The 23,593-nt window shown below is 38.4% G+C and overlaps 1 protein-coding gene across 30 annotated transcripts in view; it reads right to left on the reverse strand.

Moving 5' to 3' along the window:
- LOC114669643 (receptor-type tyrosine-protein phosphatase eta-like) overlaps positions 1 to 23,593 on the reverse strand; it is a 151,789-nt gene that overhangs the window by 11,201 nt on the left and 116,995 nt on the right. For 28 of the 30 annotated variants that reach the window (XM_051923391.1, XM_051923384.1, XM_051923373.1 and 25 more), the window contains 5 exons: positions 21,757 to 22,017; positions 14,828 to 15,082; positions 13,238 to 13,486; positions 12,563 to 12,703; positions 10,519 to 10,711 (listed from right to left, as the gene is read on the reverse strand). In XM_051923391.1, coding sequence (XP_051779351.1) covers positions 10,519 to 10,711; positions 12,563 to 12,703; positions 13,238 to 13,486; positions 14,828 to 15,082; positions 21,757 to 22,017 — 1,099 coding nt within the window. The remainder of the gene's footprint in view (positions 1 to 10,518; positions 10,712 to 12,562; positions 12,704 to 13,237; positions 13,487 to 14,827; positions 15,083 to 21,756; positions 22,018 to 23,593) is intronic. The other 2 variants (XM_051923376.1, XM_051923360.1) reach the window with 1 other exon arrangement.

A 23,593-nucleotide genomic window follows, 5' to 3' on the forward strand; every position in this document is an offset into this window, starting at 1 on the left:
TGGGACCTTTAGGAACCAAAAATGGTTCCCCTATGGCATCGCTCTGAAGGACCACTCTGGCCCCTCTATTTTTAAGAGTGCGGATACATTCAATTTTCTTATGGTCAGGATGGGCAATCTAAGATCAAAAGGCAATTTGCAGTAATGGCCAGTTTTCCTATTTGACTATGCACACGTTCTGATAAAGGCAACACCACATAATGAATTTGCTTTTGTGAAAAGAAAGCATTTTCATTCAGATTAATCCATCCATTATCCAACCTGCTATATCCCAACTACAAGGTCACAGGAGTCTGCTGCTACTCAAATGTGTCTGACTAACATTGCTGCAAGCTGCTCAGCTGAACCCATGAATTCATTGTTTTATCAAATAGTGTGGAAAGCAGACTTCAGGGTCATGATGCATATAATGGTTAGCTTCTTGTTAATGCTGCCTTTGCCAGTTTTGTCGTAAACACAGTGCACCCTTTTTATGGACAAAATAGGCTACACACAATGACAATTAACAGGCCATTATATAGGCCAGAGAAAGCTACAAGAGCAAGGACAATGACTCAGACACAGGAGCAAAGGGTTATGAATTGGGTGACGTGGTGTTCCTCAGGGGCCAGTGTTAGGGCCACTGCTATTTTTAATATATCCTCTTTAATAAAATCCCTGTGTGCTTACAGGTGTCCGTGTGTGTGTGTCTTCTGGTGAAGTGCGCATGCGCGGGGCACAGTGCAATGCGAGATATTACTGTCAGAGAAAGTTACAGGCGTTGTACGGAAATACAAACCAGTATTACTGCGAGAGGAAATTAAAGATACACAATACAGTGATGCATATTACAGCCACATACAAGCCAGTATTACTGTCAGAGGAGATTAAAGGCATATTACCGACGTGCACATGTGTATACCGGCAGAGAAAATTAAAGGTATATTACGGACGTACAAGCCAGCGGACATTACAAGACAGTATTACTGTCACAGAAAATTAAAGACACATAATACACGGCGGCAGCCCACGAAGAAAGGTCAGCTCAGCAAGGTAAACATCAACAAAAGAAAGGCTGAACGACAAAGAAAAATACGACCAACAAAAAGAATGAGGTCAAGGTCCCTTGCCATTTAATATAGACTGTTCCTACTAATGTTATGCACTACTGTTCTAGCGCCCGTTATGGTAACGGGCTTAATGACTAGTATACAGTAATCCATCCTCCATCGCGGGGGTTGCGTTCCAGAGCCACCCGCGAAATAAGAAAATCCGCGAAGTAGAAACCATATGTTTATATGGTTATTTTGATATATTTTAAGCCCTTATAAACTCTCCCACACTATTATAAACATTTCACGCACAATTATACAGCATAAACCCTTTGTATTCTCTTAGATATTAGGTAAGATTCGTTGAAATTATGTATGTAAACACAGTAAAACCTAAATATTATTCTAAAGATATTGAGCGTCTCCGATATCACATATGTTACAGCCATTACGACAGACAGGCCACCATCAATAAATACGTACATGCAAGAAAAATTGTATACAGTAAAATGTGTGGTACAGTGACACTAAACTATGTACATGTAATAAGTACTGTACGTAAATAATTAATTATGGTTACTCACCACAATGACACAACGACTTGTCCGATAACGATGAGTTTAATTTTACTGCACAACAAAGGATAGCGTTACAGCTCTTCTAAAGGAGCCTCTTCAGGCGACTGTTTAGCACCGCCGTTGTTCTTCTTCCATCACTCTTCAATCCAAATCCTTAAAGCAGATTCCATCCAGGCTACTGCCTTACAACGTCCACTTGCAACTCATTTTTGCGCCCTAGTTAAAAGACACTGCGGCCCGTAGATCTTATATGCTTTTCCTCCTTTTTAAATAAAAAGAATCGTGGACTCATTTATGCTGTAATGGTGTCCTGCAGCGGTGTAGCTGTTTCCTTCCTTCAACATATCCAAAACTTTTACCTTTTCTGCAGTCATTTGCATCTTCTGTTGGTGCTTGTGCACGTTAATGTTGAATGAGTGAGATTAGACTTCCTGGTTAATGCAGCACTCCGTCGCTGAGCCAATCAGCAGCACACAGGAACTTAACCGCGTGCTCTGATTGGGCAGCTTCTCAGCCATCCGCCAATAGCGTCCCTTGTTTCAATTCAAATGCATCCCTTGTTTCAATTCAAATGGGCAAATCAACTGAGGAAGCACACGTACTGTAGACCGCAGACATCCGCGAAGCAGTGAAAAATCCGCGATATATATTCACATATGCTTACATTTAAAATCCGCGATGGAGTGAAGCCGCAAAAGACGAAGCGTGATATAGCGAGGGATCACTGTATACATGATTTGGATAGGAACATAAGTAACAAGCTTGTTAAGTTTGCAGATGATACCAAGATAGGTGGATTGGCAGATAATGCTTGTTACTTATGCTCCTATCCAAATCATTTATATATACATTAAAAATCTATTGAATCATTACAGGGAATTGAACAGCATGCAGTCTTGGGCAGATTTGTGGCAGATGAAATTTAACGTGAGTAATTATAAAGTATTACAATAAGAAGTAAAAATGTGACATATGAAGATACAATGGGAGGTCTGAAGATCGAAATAACCCCTTATGTGAAGGACTTAGGAGTCATAGTGGAATCAACACTATCAACTTTGAGACAGTGTTCAGAAGCCATTAAGAAGGCTAACAGAATGTTAAGTTATATAGCATCCTGATGTATAGAGTACAAGTCCAAGGAGGTTATCTCAAGCTTTATAATCTCATCTGTACAACCGTGCGCAGTTTTGGTCTCCAGGCTACAAAAAGGATGTAACAGCACTAGAAAAAGTACAAAGAAGAACAATTAAAAGAACTTAGCCTTTTAAGTTTAAGCCAAAGAAGATTAAGTGGACACATGACTGAAGTGTTTAAAATTATAAATGGAATTTGTCCAGTGGATCGAGACTGTAACTTTAAAATGAGTTCATCGTAAACACAGGGACACAGTTGGAAACTTGTTAATGGTCAATTTCACACAAACATCAGGAAGTTTTTCATTAAACTGAAAACCACAGATACATGGAATAAGCTACCAAGTAGTGTGGTAGCCAGGAGAACTTTAGGGACTTCCAAAACTCGACTTGATGTTATTTTAGTAGAATTAAGTGGGCTGAATGGACTGTTCTCATCTATGTTGTTCTAATATTCTAAGACAAGTAACAAATATAAATATACTTAAGAATAATAAATTAATGCAAAAGCAAACAAAATAACATTTTATGAAATGGTAAATATTAAGTAAAAGAACATAAATTATTTTGAAAGATAAATATTAATAAAAATGTAACAATACATAAATAAATAAATACATACATCCATTTTCCAACCCGCTGAATCCAAACACATGGTCACAGGGGTCTGCTGGAGCCAATCCCAGCCAACATAGAGCACAAGGCAGGAACCAATCCCAGGCAGGGTGCCAACCCACTGCAGGACACACTCAAACACCAAGCACACACTAGGGACAATTTAGAATCACCAATCCACCTAACCTGCATGTCTTTGGACTGTAGGAGGAAAACCATGCAGACACAGGGAGAACATGCAAACTCCACACAGGGAGGACCCGGGAAGCGAACCCGGGTCTCATAACTGCGAGGCAGCAGCGCTACCACTGCGCCACCGTACATACATATATAAAAATAGAGAAACCAGAGACCAGGAACAGGGCCCAGGGTAAACCATAATAAATCTGCTTTGTCTTTTTTGTAATCCTGCTGCCAAAAATGTACATGGTGTTCAACAACAGGCAAAAGTGCATTATGTAGCCTAATTATAACCATTCCTCACTTACTATCCATATATAAATATATATTGTCACATACAGTGCATTCGGAAAGTATTCACAGCATGAAGTCAAAGGAATTGTCTGTAGACCTCCAAGACAGGATTGTCTCAAGGCACAAATCTGGGGAAGGTTACAGAAAAATGTCTGCTGCTTTGAAGGTTCCAATGAGCACAGTGGCCTCCATCATCTGTAAGTGGAAGGAGTTTGAAACCACCAGGACTCTTCCTAGAGCTGGCCGGCCATCTAAACTGAGTGATCGGGGGAGGAGGGCCTTAGTCAGGGAAGTGACCAAGAACCCGATGGTCACTCTGTCAGAGCTCCAAAGGTCCTCTGTGAAGAGAGGAGAACCTTCCAGAAGGACAACCATCTCTGCAGCAATCCACCAATCAGGCCTGTATGGTAGAGTGTCCAGACGGAAGCCACTCCTTAGTAAAAGGCACATGGCAGCCCGCCTGGAGTTTACCAAAAGGAAAGAAAATTCTCTGGTGTGATGAGACAAAGATTGAACTCTTTGGTGTGAATGCCAGGCGTCACGTTTGGAGGAAACCTGGCACCATCCCTACAGTGAAGCATGGTGGTGGCAGCATCATGCTGTGGGGATGTTTTTCAGCGGCAGGTACTGGGGGACTAGTCAGGATAAAGGGAAAGATGACTGCAGCAATGCACAGAGACATCATGGATGAAAACCTGCTCCAGAGTGCTCTTGACTTCAGACTGGGGCGACGGTTCATCTTTCAGCAGGACAATGACCCTAAGCACACAGCCAAGATATCCAAGGAGTGGCTTCAGGGCAACTCTGTGAATGTCCTTCAGTGGCCCAGCCAGAGCCCAGACTTGAATCTGATTGAACATCTCTGGAGAGATCTTAAAATGGCTGAGCACCGACGCTTCCCATCCAACCTGATGGAGCTTGAGAGGTGCTGCAAAGAGGAATGGGCGAAACTGGCCAAGGATAGGTGTGCCAAGCTTGTGGCATCATATTCAAAAAGACTTGAGGCTGTAATTGCTGCCAAAGGTGCATTGATAAAGTATTGAGCAAAGGCTGTGAAGTCTTATGTACATGTTATTTCTCAGTTTTTTTTTTATTTTTAATAAATTTGCAAAAACCTCAATTAAACTTTTTTCACGTTGTCATTATGGGGTGTTGTGTGCAGAATTCTGAGGAAAAAAATGAATTTAATCCATTTTGGAATAAGGTTGTAACATAACAAAATGTGGAAAAAGTGATGCGCTCTGAATACTTTCTGGATGCACTGTACGTGCGAGTAGTAGGCAGCTAAAGGGTCTGAGTAATTGTAATAAAACATCTGACCAGGGGGCGGCAGATTGCGCTGACTATCTTTCTCAGTTCCCTACAGCCCTTTCCCGGGAAATCCTGCAAGGTTCCAGAGCCTCAGAAGACATTACTTCCGGTGCAGGTCCCTTTGCTGACATCACTTCTGGCACTGGGCCCTTTGCTGACGTCACTTCCGATCCAGACGACATCACTTCTGATTCCAGCCCTTTTGATCAGTTCTGTTTTGGACTATGTTCTATGCCCATCGTGCTACTTATTTCGACTTTTGCAACCGGGAAAAACAATATATGGGTGGCTGCCCCAAACCTTTATTATGTCTTGGACTCTTTCTTGTTACAGTGGCATAGTCATCAGGATGAAGTCCCAGAAAAAACCAGGACACCAACTAATAAGAAACCAGGTAGGGAAGTACCGCGGGCCGAGTTTCTGGGGGAGGAGTGCGCTCGGGGGTCAGAAAGGACTCAGTACAGGCTCCACTCCCCAAAATACAAACCTGAGCTGGTAAATTACCAAGTAGAGAGTGTGAAAGGGACACACAGATGTAGGCTGGTTTGTCGGGATGAAACGTAAAGGGCTTATTATGCTCCCTCGGAGGAGAGAGCTGAGCTGCCCATTGGGACTAAGGTCCCAGTAAAATATGAGCTATCCCCAGTCCAGCAGGCAAAAAGAATAAAGAAATGGGAGTTCGATCCAGAAAAATTGATCCAGGTGCAGTCTATAACCCTCTGGAAGCAGGTGGCCTTATGGCTAAGGCCATTTGAATTGAACACCTGTCAAATAGTGCAGCAGGTCACCTGCTTTATTTTTCTACAGGGCCTTCCCAAAAACTTTGCCCAGCCGGACTGAGGAGATTTCCATTCTATGGAAGAGCTTATACAGCTCATAAAACCACCCATGCCAGCTTCAAAATCTGGGAGAGCAGAATAATCCTCTAGTGGATTTCCTAGAGATTATGTCCTACAAAATAAGTCTCTTCCATATAAATCGGAGCCTGTCTCTGAGTTCCCAGGCCGCCGTGCGTGCAACCTATCCAGGAATGAGGCAGGATGTAGGTGGAGGGCAGGAGATGGTTTGTGCGCTCTGGCCAACCCCCTGACGTTATCAAATACGGGACCTGTAGTCATTAATGGTTATAAACTAGAAGCCCTGTTTGATTCCGGCAGCAACATTTCCATTGTTGATTGCTGATATATCTTACTGTGACAAGAAATCTGCATGTATGATACCGCCTTATGTTTCGTCAGTCAGGGAGGATCGGTAAAAAAATTTCCCATGGGACTGGTCTGATAATAAATGCGGTAAACTATTGACTACTCCCGATAAAAACGTAGGCCTCGTTATAGATAGATAACTCATCTCAAGCTGTCTCCACGCCGTGTACAAAGCCGGCGGAGAAAGATAGCCCATGAGGAGGACGGGGAGACTCGTGGACCATCGCAGGCGAATACATCATCCACCCGCGTCTCAACGAGTCGGGAGGAATCCCTGCCCTTTGAGGTCAGGCTAGACCCTCCATCCGAGATATACTTTCAGTTTAGAAAAACGCTGGCTTCTTTCAAAAGGGAGCAGTGGAATGATGACTCCCTAAAATCTGCAAAGAATGCAGTGGTCCTCGTCAATAGCCAACTTCAGCCCCTTCCACAGGAACCTCACTTTGTAATAGAAAATAATCTATTATATGGGGTCGCGGAACATGGGGGGAGGTCCAGAAACTGTTGTTAATCCCACGAGCCTACTGGCGGCAGGTTTGTGAATTAGCACACGCCCACTTCCTTGGAGGCCATTTGGGCTCCGAAAAAAATTTAGAGTGGATCAACTCCAATTTTATTGGCCGGAAATTAACGAGGAGGTTCACCGTTTTTGTATTTCTTGTCCGGAATGTCAATTACGGAAAATTCCTAGGAGGGACCATGCTCCTCTTGTTCCCCTTCCCTTAGTTGATGTCCCCTTTGAAAGAATCGGGGTCGATATTGTAGGTCCCTTTGAGCCCTCAGTGCGAGGACATAAATACATATTAGTCCTCAGCGATTATGCGACCCGATACCGGAAGCTGTTCCCTTTCAATCTAACATCCTATTAGTTGTCTTAATTATCTTCTGGTTTCTTCTCATAAGATGTACTTCAAGTTAGAAATCATAATGCATTCAGATCTAGCATTTTTATTTCCTGCACCTAATACTTTATATCTGTCTATCTATATTAAATTTCATCTGCCATAAATATGTCAAAAGTCTATTTTCTGCTCTGGTCCCACTGTAATGAGTCCGTTGATTCTACATTATCTGTCATTCCACCTCATCTGTAAACTCTGTTAATCCCAGCTCTGTTTGGAGAAGCAAAATAGAAGAATATGCTACACCACACCTTAGGGCAGGTGTTGATCACTGTCTTTTGCAAAGAAAAAATAAAGACCTTTTGGAATGTGCATCTTATAGACCAATGTCATTACAGAATAATGATGTTAAGGTTTTGGCAAATATTCTAGTGAAAAGAATTAAGAAAGTGCTCCCTATAATAATATCACAAAATCAAAATGGATTAAAGAAAGAAAGTCATCATCAAAAATTGCAGCTTGTTGGATGTACAGTAATCCCTCGCTATATCGCGCTTCGCCTTTCGCGGCTTCGCTCCATCGCGGATTTTATATGTAAGCATATTTAAATATATATCGCGGATTTTTTGCTGGTTCGCGGATTTCTGCGGACAATAGGTCTTTTAATTTCTGGTACATGCTTCCTCAGTTGGTTTGCCCAGTTGATTTCATACAAGGGACGCTATTGGCAGATGGCTGAGAAGCTACCCAGCTTACTTTTCTCTGTCTCTCTTGCGCTGACTTTCTCTGATCCTGACGTAGGGGGATTGAGCAGGGGGGCTGTTCGCACACCTAGACGATACGGACGCTCGTCTAAAAATGCTGAAAGATTATCTTCACGTTGCTATCATTTGTGCAGCTGCTTCCTGAAACGACATGCTGCACTGGTGCTTCGCATACTTAAAAGCTCGAAGGGCACGTATTGATTTTTGATTGAAAAACAAACTCTGTCTCTCTCTCTCTCTTTGTCTGCTCCTGACGGAGGGGGTGTGAGCTGCCGCCTTCAACAGCTTTGTGCCGCGGTGCTTCGCCCTATTGATTTGTTTGCTTTTCTCTATCTCTGTGACTTTATATGCTCCTGACGGGCACTCCTTTGAAGAGGAAAATATGTTTGCATTCTTTTAATTGTGAGACGGAACTGTTATCTCTGTCTTGTCATGGAGCACAGTTTAAACTTTGAAAAAGAGACAAATGTTTGTTTGCAGTGTTTGAATAACGTTCCTGTCTCTCTACAACCTCCTGTGTTTCTGCGCAAATCTGTGACCCAAGCATGACAATATAAAAATAACCATATAAACATATGGTTTCTACTTCGCGGATTTTCTTATTTCGCGGGTGGCTCTGGAACACAACCCCCGCGATGGAGGAGGGATTACTGTACTGCATACTCCCTCAGTAACCAAGCTCTCAGATGTTTAAGTGCCTCTAGATGCAGAAAAACATTTCAATTTATTAGAATTGCGGTAACTTTTTACTGTTTTGTGCAAATTTGGGCTTGGTCCAGATATTTTCACCAGGATTAAGTTACTTACTGGAGAAAATAAGTTTATGTGCGAGTAAACAACATTAACTTAAATTGTTTCAGATTAGAACCTGGAACTCTGCAAGGCTTTCCATCATCTCCCGTACTACAGTATTTGCAATTTACACTGTACTGCTGACCTTTGGCAAAATTCAGAAATAAAAATAATTACAAGGGAAGAAATTTGTGCAACAGTATCTGTCTATACAGATGATATACTTCTGTTCATCTTCGACCCAAATGTATCATTGCTAATCTTAATGAATGTACAGTTTTATTTAACTTTTATAAGATCACTGGATTTTAAATTAAGATGGACAAAAGTGTGTTTTTTTCCCCAGTAAACTTGTTAGCATGGAATAGTATTAGGGATGCTCTGATAAGGTTTTTTAGGGCCAATACAGATCACTGACTTCACTAGAATCGTAAATTTCAATTTGTTTTCTTGATCATTTTCTTTTTTTTTAACACCAAACTCCTGCATAACCAGCCATATAAAAAAATCCAATGTTCTTTTTATAAATAAACTGCAGAGCATGTATTATGTATTTATTTTTTATTAATAAAATGAAATTCTGTAGGCTTACTGTCCAGTGACTATACAAATACTAAAATAAATAAAATCCTCTTAAAACATACTTTTTAAAATAATAAAACATGTACAAAAATATTTATCCATAATACACATGCTATAAAAGAAAATACAAATTTTTGACTTAATTAGAAGCCACTACTCTAAAACAAATGTACATGTTTATTAAGAATATACAAGGCAAACATAGTTAATAAGTTTACAATAGACACATCTCGCTCTTAAACTAACAAGCCCTTTCTTTACTAAGCATTGACGGCAAGTTCTTCTTTATCTGTTTTTTTTTAATTAAAAATGTGAGCTACTGTACGAAACACAAGCTTGTTCGCCATCTACACCCAGACAAGAACTTATTCTCTTTCAACTTCTGCTGAAGACATGCCTTCTTTTCTTAAACTAAGCCGTTCCTCCCCATGCACAGAACGACTCCTCAGATTCCCTTTTCTCAATTTATGATTCACTTTCTTTATTGCCAAAGCCAATATTCCTGCCTTCACTCTCTCCAAAGTTCTGATTTTTGGCTCTCTCTTTACAGTTAGTTTGGCAACAAAATTACCTGTGCAATTCCTAAACTACCATAATACTTTGTGTAAAGAAGAAACTAACAACTAAAACAACTAAATTACCATAAAACTTAGAAAAGAAGGTTCTGAATAAATTATTTTTTGAGAATTTATTCACTGATCTAGTGATTTGTGGTTAAAATCAATCAATCAATTGGAGCAGTTTAAACATCTGGAAGTTAAAATTACACAAAAGCTATTTTTCTTTCTGTCCTTGAAATGTCTAAAGGTTTATTTTCTCCATTATATTCTCCAGCTGGAGTTTTTGTTCTCCTCTCCTTCTTGGCTATCTGATATATAATTTCTTTATTCAAGTGAACATTTGCTCTATCATTTTTAGTGTCTAGTTCCCAGAACTATAAACCATGTGGTAAGGAGAAGCAGGCTGTGGTGAAATCTGAAGAGCTAGAGGGAGTCTGAAGAAGAAGACTTAAAAAAAAGTATTGGCAGATAAAATGAAAACAAAGCGCTGGTAGATAAAAAGAGAGGAAGAGATATCACAGCTAAGCATGCCATAGACTATAAGAAACTGGATTTAAACGATTATTACTTTAGGTTAACACTATTATTATTATTCAAAAAATAAAAAAGATCTAATGAATGAACATACTTGTATGATTTTGTAGAATCCAATGGACCATTTACGTAAGCGTTGTATACATTTCCATCTCCTATGACTACAGACAATTCTGCTGGATTTACACTTTTGACATCAATTATAGTTGCCACGTAAGTGTCAGTCTGACCATTAGTGTAATCATTATAGGTGTTGATGAGGACAGATTTGTCAGGAATTTCATTAGCTGCAATATAAACAAAATACGCTCCACTATCATATAGACAATAATAACAAATTCAGAAACACTAAAATTTTCAAACATTTCTACAATAGATATAAATCTGGACAGATGATAACTTCTTTAGATCACTGAGTATATGGATAGGTAACTTAATTTGATTTTCACACAATATTTAAAAAAAAATGGTCCTAAATTTCTGTCCTAATTTTATTCATAGCATGGCGTCATATGTCGTAGTGGTCTGAGATACAACACGTTTCACCTTGTGGAACAGAATTATTCCAAGAAATAGAATTAAATATTTCAGCTGTGAAAATTCATTTGCATTACTTGATTTAACTGATACCTTTATCTGTCATTTCTATGCAAGTACAACAGGAGCAATTTCAGGCAGCATTAACATTACAAAAGGAACTAAAGGTGTGAGCTGAATCTGAGTTCTCATAGTTAACATTCAAATACTTTTAGCAACATTTGCCATCATGAAAAATTCCAGAGTCTTCTGACACCAGAAACAAGGCTATTACAAATGGTATGCTGTCACTCAGTCAGGAATATATTAAAAGGCCTACAGATTAGCCAGTAAAGAACCTCTGTTACTGCTGCAATTCTGTGACATTTTTCACATTACATATGTTGTTAAAATACAGTTATAGATAAAGTCATGTGTTGTCTTGTCTTAAGGTTGCGAACGGTACTGTAATTTTCCTGGAGTTATCTTTACTCTCTGCAAATGCTATTTGATTTGAATAACAATGTGTCTTATAACACAAAGCCAAGAAAATGGTGGGTGTGGGTATTTTTGGAAATCTGACAGTATACTTTATTTTACCGAGGCATATCACAGTTTGTGGACATCTGTTTTCAACTGCAAAAAATAAAAATGATTTTAAACTTGAAAAGCAGAAGTCAGAGTGATGCATTCAATTCATAGAGATACTGTGTAAATCAATTTGGACTGATGTATTGTTTTAACTTTTAGTAGTACTAACCAGCATTGTGAAAACATATAATTGTAAAACAATCAGCTCTACACAAGCTGATATAATGTACCTTTGATCAACCAACATAAAGTGTTTATAATATCTTGTTTCGCAAAAAATTAAAATTGAATGAATAGAATGAAAGCATTAACTTTTGTAAATCTGAAAAACAATAAATACCTATATGCTATGCTACACAAAATTCATCCATCCTCGTTCATGAGCTGCTTGGTATGTAGCGGGGAAAAGTTGATGGCAGAACAAAAACCAAAGCTTAAAAATTGGTGTCTTGGTAAAATGTGTGCTTCCAGTAGCAGTCTGAAGTGTGTTTGTTCTGTTATGTACAGCGCAGTCAATTTATTCAGTTAACAAAAAGATCAGGATTTTGTGGTTTATTCATTAGCTATATTTCATTCCTTTAGTGTTGTTTTATCTGTGTTATAATATGACAATCAAACATACTGTAAGTTGCAGTAAAACAATATTACAAAACATTTTCTAATTAGAACTCAGATATTTTTGTGTTCTACTTAAGTGTCCCATGTATATTTTCTATACAATGCATATACAGTAGATGAATTTTGCATGAAGGTGATTTACAACGTGCCACATTTTCCACCTTCTCACTACTATGGAAATTCTAGATATGTACTATTTTATCTAAAAAAGCTACTCTATAGATACAAATAGTTAACATGGCAGAAGCAGATATTGATGTCAATTGAGGCAAGCACTGAGTTTCCACAGTGACAACAAATGCATGAGACAACCACCTGGCATAACTGTTAGAAATGTGGTTATTTTAATTATTTCTTGATATTCTAAATGTTTTTGTTAATTTTGTAGAATTTAAAGATAAATATTTCCTCACCTGTGTTCGAAGTTACTATGATTGCATAGTGCAGTACTGGACCATTTGAGCTACTAAAGGGTTTGAAGGTAAACGTAATGGTCTGAGAAGTTGTACTTGGTGTAATGAGCACTAAAACGACATTTGACAAATCTGGTGGACCTAAAAAAAGAACAACAATATACATATATATATATATATATATATATATATATATTAAGATTAAACATTTTAAATAGTTACACACAAAATGGCATCAAACAAATAACACAAAAATTTGTCTTTTTACTGATTGCTTTTCTACATACAACCCAATTTTAGGTTATATTATGAAATCATTGTATTTGTTTTTGTTGAGATTTGTTTTGTAACATCTCTAAAGAGTACAGGGAAATGATAGGTTGCAAGCTATAACATATTAAAAGAGAGATAAACAGACTAAATTGTAAAAACAGTTAACACCTTCAGTAAAGCTATGATAAAGCAGAATACTAAACGACAATTCAAGGTAAATGCAGCCCAGGGAGGGCAGTCAAGAGACCGTGTTCAACAGTTGGGTGTCAGATAAAGGAAAGCATTAAAGCCAAAAGCAAATTTAACACAGTTAATTGTTTTATCATTAGTAATCTACAGGAGTTAAAAATTGTTTTACAGTTTACCAATACAAATGATCACCTTTATAAGAAACACACTTACTTGTGATTCCTGTTTGGCAGTTTAACACCACAGGAGTACTATTTCCTCCACATCCAGTATTTATTAAAGTAATTGTGTAGGTGGTGAAATAGTTTAATCCTCCAATGACATAAGATGTAGCAGGAGAATAAACTGTATAATTGTTTATGTAAACTCTTGTATATGGTACACTTGGTGGTTGCCATGTAATATTAAGAACTGCATTGTAATTTGGTCCAACACAAGTTGCGTTTATTACCGCTGCAGTATCTGTAAAGCAGAAGAGAAATAATTATCAGGCTTTAAGTTACAGAAAACTGACAAGTAGAAAAATAAATCTGTTAGAAAATAACAAATAAGCTTTAGATAGATATACTGTAAAGGTTTGGAATAAATTTGAGGTGCATGGAGAGAAAAATAAATGGTTTCTGTACTCAATCATTATTTTTCTAAACCTGCAAAGTTCAAAAAGTTGTGGAAAGATGGATTCCAGCCTATCAGTATCAGACATGAGACATAAATTAGCCCTCATCACACCACATATGCACATGCATTTAATGCAGATGAAAACCAGGAAAAAACTAATATAAATGTGCAGAAGAGTTATAAACTTTATACAGTAGCTGGGCTAGAAGTTCTGGAGCTGTGACTGCACTGCCTTGGTGTAGTAGCTTATAAACAGGAAAGGTGTACTGTTAATCCTGCTACATATCTGCGTAAATCTTTGACATTGTCAGGAATGCTGCGCGGTTATATTCATTACAATAAACTGGTGATAACTAATTTGACCAACCAACTCAATGTGTATTATTTCAGATGTGTGAAACACTTAAAATATCCTGCATATTCAAGTTTTAGCAATTGTTTTATTTTGTCATGTCATTTCTAACCCCCATAATCCAGACCAGAGGTGCAAGGGGAACTGCAGCCAATTCCAGCTAGCATAGGGTGCAAGGCAGGAACAAACCCTAGATGGGGCGAACACATACACACAGACACACACACACACACAAAGTGACAGGCCAATTTACAGTAGCATTGCCAATTCATCTAACTTGCATGTCTTTGGATGATAATAATAATAATTCATTACATTTATATAGCGCTTTTCTCAGTACTCAAAGCGCTATCCACACAGGGAGGAACCGGGAAGCGAACCCACAATCTTCCACAGTCTCCTTACTGCAAAGCAGCAGAACTACCACTGCACCACCTGTGAGGACGGGAGGGAACCAGAGCACCCCAGATGAAACAGACACATGAAGAACATGAAAACCACATAGGGAGGACCTGGGATGCCAACCCTGGTCTCCTTACTACAAGGCACCATGCCACCCTTTTTTATTATTAAGAGAAGAAATAAGAAACAGTAAGTAAAACACAGTTCAGTCAAAATCCAGTCAAAGCACTTGTTAGTTAGTTAGGTTATGTTACGTTGACAGAAGTATCAAGCTCACTTTCTTGTATACCAGAAATCACATTGCAACAGGTCACTGCTAAATGATAAAGCACAAGAATGACACAAGCTGGAGATTATGGCACTGTTACTTACACGTGTCACATCCATGCACTTAAATAGTTTTAAATAGTTTTCAGCTATAGTACACTTACTTGTACAGTCTGTGATGAAAATTGGGTCTCCTTCTGTTTTATTATCAGCAGCAATTCCAGCAATACTGAAAGTATAGCTAGTCCCAGGCAACAGCTCGGTTACATTGAGAGAAGTTTCTTTTGTTAAAAAAACAATTCCATTGTTCATTATCTTTATCTTGTATGAATCACTGAATTTTTGTGGCGCTGTCCATGAAAGCAAAATAGATGTTGTTGTAACATCTGTGGGATTAAGCCATCTGATTGTGTCAGGTTCTGTACATAAAAATGAAACACTAATTAGAAAACTATGAGAGTTTAAACATATACATTAAAATTATTATATTTAATTATAAAAAGTCTTTATGATAAAAAATAAGCTTAAACAGCAAGGAGTGTAGCATTTAACATCACTGCCTCACAGTCTCATCGATGCTGGTATTATTCCTGGGTAAATCACTATTTCTGAGGACTTTATGTGTTCTCCCTCTGCTCACATTTATTTTTAGCAAGCTGATTTTAAAATGGAGTACTTTGACAAAGAAGGTTTAGAGTGATGATCTACTAATTGGACTTAGTTATCATAGAAAGGTACTGTATTTAAGAACATGTACAAAAACAGCAATGGTATTTCTCACCTATTAAAAAAAGTAGACTAGCATCCAAAACTACTGCTTGATCTAAAAAGTAATACCTAACGTCCTACTCTGTTCAACAACATCGGAAATATTACATTTAGGAAGATTTCACTGAAAGAAAACTGAAAAATATGGTGGTTACTTTGGTACTCTTATGTAAAGGTACCACCAATGCTTACTTGACTTGACTGTCCATGGAACTTCTTTCAAAGCTAAGAGCTGTAGCTGCTTACGGTCTCTTCAGATACTTGTTATCCTTCACATAACCCAGAGTGATGTACTCTGCTACTAGAACCATACAAATACACTGATCAAAAAAATGAGGGGAACACTTAATCATCACAGTCTAACACAAAGTCAATGACATTTCAGGGATATCAGTCTGTCCAGTTAGGAGCACAAGCGATTGTGAATCAACTCCACTTGCTTTAGTGCAAATGGAAGTGACAACAGGTATACTGGAGAGGCAACAGCAAGACACCCCCCAAAAAATGGAAAGGTTTTTGCAGGTGGTGGCCATAGACAATTGCTCTCTCCTTATTCTTCCTGACTGATTCTTCTGATTCTTTTCTAGTTTTGTGTTTTGCTAATGTCCTTGTCACTACTGGTAGCATGAGGTGGTACCAGCAGGTGATTCAGGTTGAACAGATAACCCAACTCCTCCAGGGTATTATTCATATGTGCCATCAGAAAAAGGTTTGCTGTCTCCCAGCACAGTCTCAGGAGCACAGAAGAGATGCCAGGAGACAGGCCATTACATGAGCAAAACTGGATAGGGCCATAGAAGGGCATAGACCCAGCAGCAGGCCCGGAATCTGCTCCTTTGTGGAAGGAGGAACAGGAGGAGCACGGTCTGAGCCCTAAAAAATGACCTCCAGCTGGCGACTGGTGTGCATGCTTCTGACCAAACTGTCAGAAATATACTCCATGAAAGTGGCATGACCGCCCAACGTCCTCTAGTGGGATTTGTTCTCACAGCCCATCACTGTGCAGCTCAACTGGCAATACCACCCCCACCCCCACCCCAGGACACAACCTGCCAACTTATCAGGATCATGCCCAGATGTTGTTGGGAGTACATACTGGAATGTGTGGTCCATACACACTACTGAGGCTCATTATGAGATACTGTGATGAAATTCTCGCAAGTTGAATCAGCTTGTTATTTTAGTTTTTGACTTTGATGTTCGGTGTGATACTGAATCCAGCCCTTAATGGGTTGGTAATTTTGCTTTACATTGCCTATTGTTACATCATTTTGTTCTCAACGAATTACACATTATTACACAGTAAAGATTTTCCATTGAATATTTTGTTCATCAAGATCCAATGTGGAATTCAAGAATTGTGTTGCGCAGTGATTTTATATATACACAGAACTGGATTACTTTCAATTACAGTGATTCCCCCACCTATCACGGAAGTTATGTTCCAGGCCCATCAGCGATAAGTGAAAATCCGCTATACAGAAAGACCATATAAATGAACATTTTTTTTTTATAGTTTAAGCCTTAAAATACCCCTCCCACACGCTTTAAACACATGCAAACTTATTAAAACAACACTTTGTAAACACATATGATATGTGGATGTCGGGCTAAGGATATGAGTAACATCTCTCTATTATAAAACATTTTAACGTCACGCAAGACAAGGCAGTGAAACAGAAGGACAGCTACTGTACAGGCTTTTAAATGATCGACGCGCAGAGCAACAAGAAGAACAGCAGCAGAAGCAGCACAAAGCCAGTAGCTGATCCGTCCACTTCTGCTTAGTGTGCTTTCAGCTCCCCCCACTTCACAACACGAGCGGGAGAGACACGAAGTGGCAGGAGTATAGCGCGCCTCCGGGGGGGTTCAGCAAAGCGATCAAGACCAGATCATCTCGGAGAGACACTTTGACGACACGCAAGACTAGACATTACAGCCTTAGGAAGCAAAACCCGTGAGAAGGTGACCTTTGCACGTCACGCCCTATTTACAAACAATTTAAACAAGTTCACTGACACCTAACCTAGCAATTGTTGGAATGGTTTTGGCAGACAAACTTCAGGTGCTCCCAGCTCTTACAACAACGACAAGCAGAACACACAGCTTGCCAGCAGCAGCTGCAGAAAGCCAGCAGATGATCTGTCCACTTCTCCTTAGCGTACATTCAGCTCCCCCCTTCACAAAGCTAGCAGCAGAGACGTGAAGTGACAAAAGGTCAGCTGCTGTACAGGCTTTTAAGTGATTGATGCAAAGCATGACAAGCACAACACACAGCTGACCAGCAGCAGCAGCAAGAGACCAGCTGAACCAATCACATCTCTTTAGTGTGCGTTCAGACCCCCCCTTCACAACGCGAGCAGCGTTGTAAGTGCCATGAGAAAGAGATTTAACCACGCCCGGGGAAGGAAATAAAGGACAAATATTGTTTTTACAAAGGTTTTAAAGTAAAAATGAAAATAATGCATATGTAAAAATTCCCATGAAAATAACAATCTGTTTAAATTGTTTATCTGGTAAACCAAACCCGAGGGTGGATGAGCGAAGCTCCCTAGTAATAATAATAATAATATTAATAAATCCGCGATGTAGCGGGGGCGTAATAGCTGAACCGCGATATAGCGGGGGATCACTGTAACACTAGAATTCCTGAAGTCTACGAAAAAACTCATAATCCCAGCCCACCTTAAATCCCTTTGCACCTCTCTGGCATCATTTTTTGTGTTGTAAATGCGTCAATCAGCACAAGCAGCAAGCAGCCTGCTATCCCATTGCTCCGCCCACCGCTACAGCTCAATTCGCAAAGAAGCATCTCAGTGCTCAGTGTTTATCTTGGAGTGAAACGCCTAGAGTTGTATAGAGTAAATAATATATCGTCATTTGGAATACATGCATTTCATGTGTGTTCTGTGTCTACAACAATCTATGTAAACATGTATGTTTTTCATGTTTTAGTAATAAATGACTAAATGTGGACATGATTCCGGCCACCTGCCAAATTTACCGTTTTGAGTAGTGAGTTGCTCTTATTGTTAATATTATACAATAAAAGCATACATTTGATTTCTGTCTGTAACAGCCGGTATAAATTTATAGTACTTGTAAAAGTTATTATTTTTTCAGTTTAATTCTCTCAGTCACGTTCACGCTCCCACAAACGTCCCCCTTCTCCCCAAACCCCTGATCTGACGCTGATTTCAGATAAAGACGTGGTAAAAGAAACATGTGCTATTATACTACCTCTTTATTTGAAAACACTAAAGGTGGGCTGGGATTACAAGCTTTTTTCGTAGGCATCAGGAATTCTAGTGTTAATGTGAACACACAAACTGACAAATAAAAAAATTAGAAAAGTCACAATACACTTTTATTTACACTTCTATCTGCAGCATCTTGAAAAACTCACACTTGTTGAAAGGAGATCCTTTTTATGTTTAACAACAGCATCCATTCGAGATTATTCGCAGACAATTGCAACAATCACATTGTGCAAAATTCAATAATGAACTCAAAAGTAGTGCATTACGTGTATTTGGTTTGCAAACACTTTAAATAAATAAGGTTCTTTTTAACAGCAGTATTCCCATTCCATAGTAGCAGTTAAAATATTTCTTGTAAATCTCAACTTATACATTAATATAATCAAATCAAATATAAAACCAAAACTATTTGCCACTGCCAGAGCATTAACGTTTATCTAGTTTGATATAGAAAAACAAGTTACCCTCAGAGTCCAGAGCCACGATCACAACATTATAACAGGCACCTTCCGAGCAACAGCAAGGTCACATTTCTAAATCTGTTTTCTTTTTTATCTGAACAGATACCAGCAGAAACATTTTCTTTTATCAGGGAGCAGCATAAACAGTCGTATGTTCAGTAGCAGCTCTTTGAGGGGTAGTATTTTTTCTAAAAAAACCTCAGTTTTCTGAAAAGTGCACAAAGCAATGGTTTCACACATAAATCAACATAAAACGTCTGTTGCTGCCTGTTGCAGTGTGTGGCAGCAGCTGCTGCACAGGGGGAGGCTCGACGATCGGTTGGAATGTATGGTGGGCTGTCTTCCTTGCTGTCTTTGTGAGACAGGTGGGCGGGGGTGGCAGTTGCAGTGAGACGCAATATGGTTTGTACTACCTGTCATTGTAAGTGTCTGTCCTCCCAGGCGAATGTTGCCATAGGTGCATCATCTACACGAAAGTGTTCAGCACCACAATCATCTGGGGACCAATCAGCTGATCCCGGTACCTGACTTTCGTTTTCGATATACATCTCCAGATCACTTGCATCAAAATCGGAGTCTGACAAAACAGAGTTTGATTCAGCGATAATACAAAAAAAGTCATCCATGAATTATTTTGCTTTGTGCATTCACTTAGGTGTCTCTCCACATGCCATTTTAGAAGCTGTTTGCTCTTCGCTACTCACGCACATGCAGGGAATTGAAGTCAAATCAACAAAGTTAACTTTCCTTCTAGCAAAAGCGTATTGAAAAGCACTGTAACAAGAAGATCACTGATCTCTATCGATCACTAGCGAGACTAAGGCTTTCAAAATAATAATAATAATAACAAAAACTGCATTAACGCATAATAAAATAATTTCCCACATTAATTAATAAATGCGTTAACACAATAATAATGCGTTAACTTGTCCAGCCCTAAAAATTAGCAAAAGAAGTCTGGAAAAAAAGAAATGAAACTGATGCACCACTTTCACTCATTTTACTATCACTACATTCCTCCATTGAACTATAAATTTACGAAGCCGTTTATTCTTACTATAGAGGGAAATCACTGCAAAAAACTTTGGGGTAGACATCGTAGTCTTTCCAAAATATATTACAGGCAAATTAATTAAACAATAACAAAATCCAAAGAGAGTTTGTGCATGGGACATAAAGCTACCCTATAGTAGTCCTCAACTTTGCTGAATTCTAAAATGCAAAATGCCCCTTTTGAAAGAGAGAGCTGTTGGTACACAGAACGAATCCTGGCAGTCAAACCCAAACTTTACTCCTACATAATGCCAACACATGATATTCACTAACTTGTAAATGCCGTGATGGTGACAGAATCGCTAACTGTTAGATAATCTCCAGCAACTGCTAAAACAAAAAAGGTCTGTCACATCAATACATGTGTTTTTGTTAATAACTTGTTTGCTTTGCCCACTATTTGAATAATTGATTCTGTAAGTGACATTTCCTCCTAGTGGTGCAAACATGCAAAAAATATAGATGCTGTTCTCACATTGCTAACAATAGGAGAAGTGACTGAGCCAGGTTCTGTAAATTCAAATAAGAAGATTACATTATTTTAAAAGCCTATGATTTCAATAAGGAAGGTGGATGAAGTTTACAAAATGTTTTCAAAAAAGAAATTATTAGTTTACTCAAAAATCTCAGCCAAATACCCAAAGTTATCAATGGAAAGCAATGTCCACATTTACTTTCTCCAAGCAAACTAGGAAACTTCAGTCTTTCCAAAGTAACATTCATTGAAACTAGGAAGAAAAATAGAACAGATTATAAAATTTTAAACCTATTTTAAAACAAACTATGAAATTTTAGTGTCTCGCTTTACAATTTATTACAATAAGTTCATTTCAGTGGCAGATCATTAAAAACACAGGAGCAAAGAAACCTTTCTAACGACGCTGTAAAAAGTGTTGAAAATGCTCACATTAAAGATAAAATTAAATTGTTAGAATTTTTCCATCCTGGTAGTGAACAACATTGAAAAATGATTACTGGAAATAAGATAACATGCTTTAAGGAAACAACAAATATATTAAACTCTGGTAGTGAAAGCTGTGGAAAAAAAGAAATTCTTAAATGAAAAAATAAAAATATAACACAAAACTTTGTTGAAAATGAAAACATATCATATTTGAGGAAAAGGAGCAAAAGAAGGTTGAAACAAGAAAAAGACACTCATGGACAACTTTTACTCATTCCACTTTCATAACAATCCTCCATAGAATTTTACATTTCCAAAGCCATTTATTTTTATTTCAAGGGCACTGGGGGGAAAAGGAGGCAAATAACTTTGGATTAGATAGTACAGTGGTGCCTGAAAAAAAGGAATAGCAAAGCTTCACAAATGTCTCTTCAAAATTCTTTTCTCAAAAGCATGACAAGTGAAATAATTAAATAATCCAATTATAAACTGGCACGGTAAGTAAACCTACCTAACAGAACAGTAGATTTAAGTGTTGTTCAATTCAAAATTCCAAAAAGCCCCATCTACAAGAAAAACCTGCTAGTACACAGACCCAATTCCAAAAAATGACTTTACCATGATGTGAACACATTATATTCACTCACTTGTAAATGCTGTGATGGTTGTAGAATCACTAACTGTTATATTATCTCCAGCAACTGCAAAAACAGTGAAGGAATAGGATGTTGCAGAGTTCAGGCTGGTGACATTAAGGCAAGTGTGATTGGTTAGAAGTTGTTGGGTTTGTCCACTGTTTGAAAAATTAACTCCATAGGAAACATTTCCTCCAAGTGGTGCGACCCAGCAGAGAAATATAGAAGTTGGTGTCACACTGACAGCAGTAGGTGAAGTAACTGGGCCAGGCTCTGGAAATTCAAATAAAAAATCAAATATTATTTAAAAATTTTATGACTTAAATAAGACATTTTTCTTCAAGATAGATAGATAGATAGATAGATAGATAGATAGATAGATAGATAGATAGATAGATAGATAGATAGATAGATAGATAGATAGATAGATAGATAGATAGATAGATAGATAGATAGATAGTATCGTGAAATGGTGACACATAATCAAATGTTTAGCTGTACAGGTTTGTTGTCAGCCCCCCCTCCTAACACTCCTATTCATTTATTTTAAGCCCATTGTTCCCACAGCAGGCTGCAGCTCCCAGTGCCTTCATACTGGACAAAGACATATCAGGTGGTGCAGTGGTACTACTGCTGCTGCTTTGCAGTAAGAAGATTGTGGGTTCGCTTTCCGGGTCCTCCTTGTGTGGAGAGCGCTTTGAGTAGTGAGAAAAGCGCTATATAAATGTAAAGAATTATTATTATTATGAAAGACATCTCAAATAATCAATGGACTGGTGCTATTAATAAACCTTAAGGATGAATTAACACAGTATTGCATTAGATTAAAGTGCTCTGATAACTGGCAATATGTATTTTTATTTATTTTTTTCATCCTACTGTTAGTATTTCGCCCTGTGGTGAGCTGGTGCCCTGCCCGGGGTTTGTTTCCTGCTTTGCGCCCTGTGTTGGCTGGGATTGGCTCCAGCAGACCCCCATGACCCTGTATTTAGGATATAGCGGGTTGGATAATGGATGGATGGATGTTGTTAGTATTTCTATATGATGTATTCTGTATGCCTGTACAGTACTCTATATGATGTTTGTTCATTTAAAGTTTGAATGTTTGTTTTTTTTATTGCTCACATTAGTCAGTAAGGTCTGTTGTGTAATTGTACTCAGTCCTTGTGCTTTTGATGCTGAGTGGGAAGGAATAAGCAGGACAAAAATAATTACACTAAATACACTAATAATTATTCATAATGCTTTGGATAAAATGCTGAATTGTTCTTCAATTTAAATTGAGACGCATCTGTTGATGCGATTTACACATGAAGTGATGACACTCCCAGACCATATTCCACAAAGACTGCTTTTTAAAATACAATATATTGTATAATAAAATACAGGAAAATTCCAGATTTAGGATGAGCTTGTCCTGCATCCTATGTAAATGTTTTTAAAGCGGTTCCACTGCTCTTTGCTCTCTGTCTTCACACCTAAAAGCTTATTTCAGTTTATTCCTTTGATGCTCTGTCACAACTGTTTCCTGCTTGCTCTTCCAAAAACACTGAGAATTGTATGATATGCTGGTCACCTGACCCCAGTCGTCCAATCACATGCACACCCTCAATTCCATCCTGATTATTACAAAATACAAACTGCAGACAGGCTCCCCTCTCACTCATGGCTTATTAAACAGTCACTGATTACGTCAAAAAACTCCTGTTCTGCACTCTGCTATTTACAATGTTAGCTCAGTTAATATTTGGATACATAAAGTCTTTCATGACTAGAAAATCCTCCTGTAAACTTGCTGTCTGCATTGTGGCAGGGGTCTATAACACACTCCTAAAATAAGGCCTCATCC

Source organism: Erpetoichthys calabaricus, chromosome 2 (assembly GCF_900747795.2).
Source record: "Erpetoichthys calabaricus chromosome 2, fErpCal1.3, whole genome shotgun sequence".
Classification (NCBI taxonomy): Eukaryota; Metazoa; Chordata; class Cladistia; order Polypteriformes; family Polypteridae; genus Erpetoichthys; species Erpetoichthys calabaricus.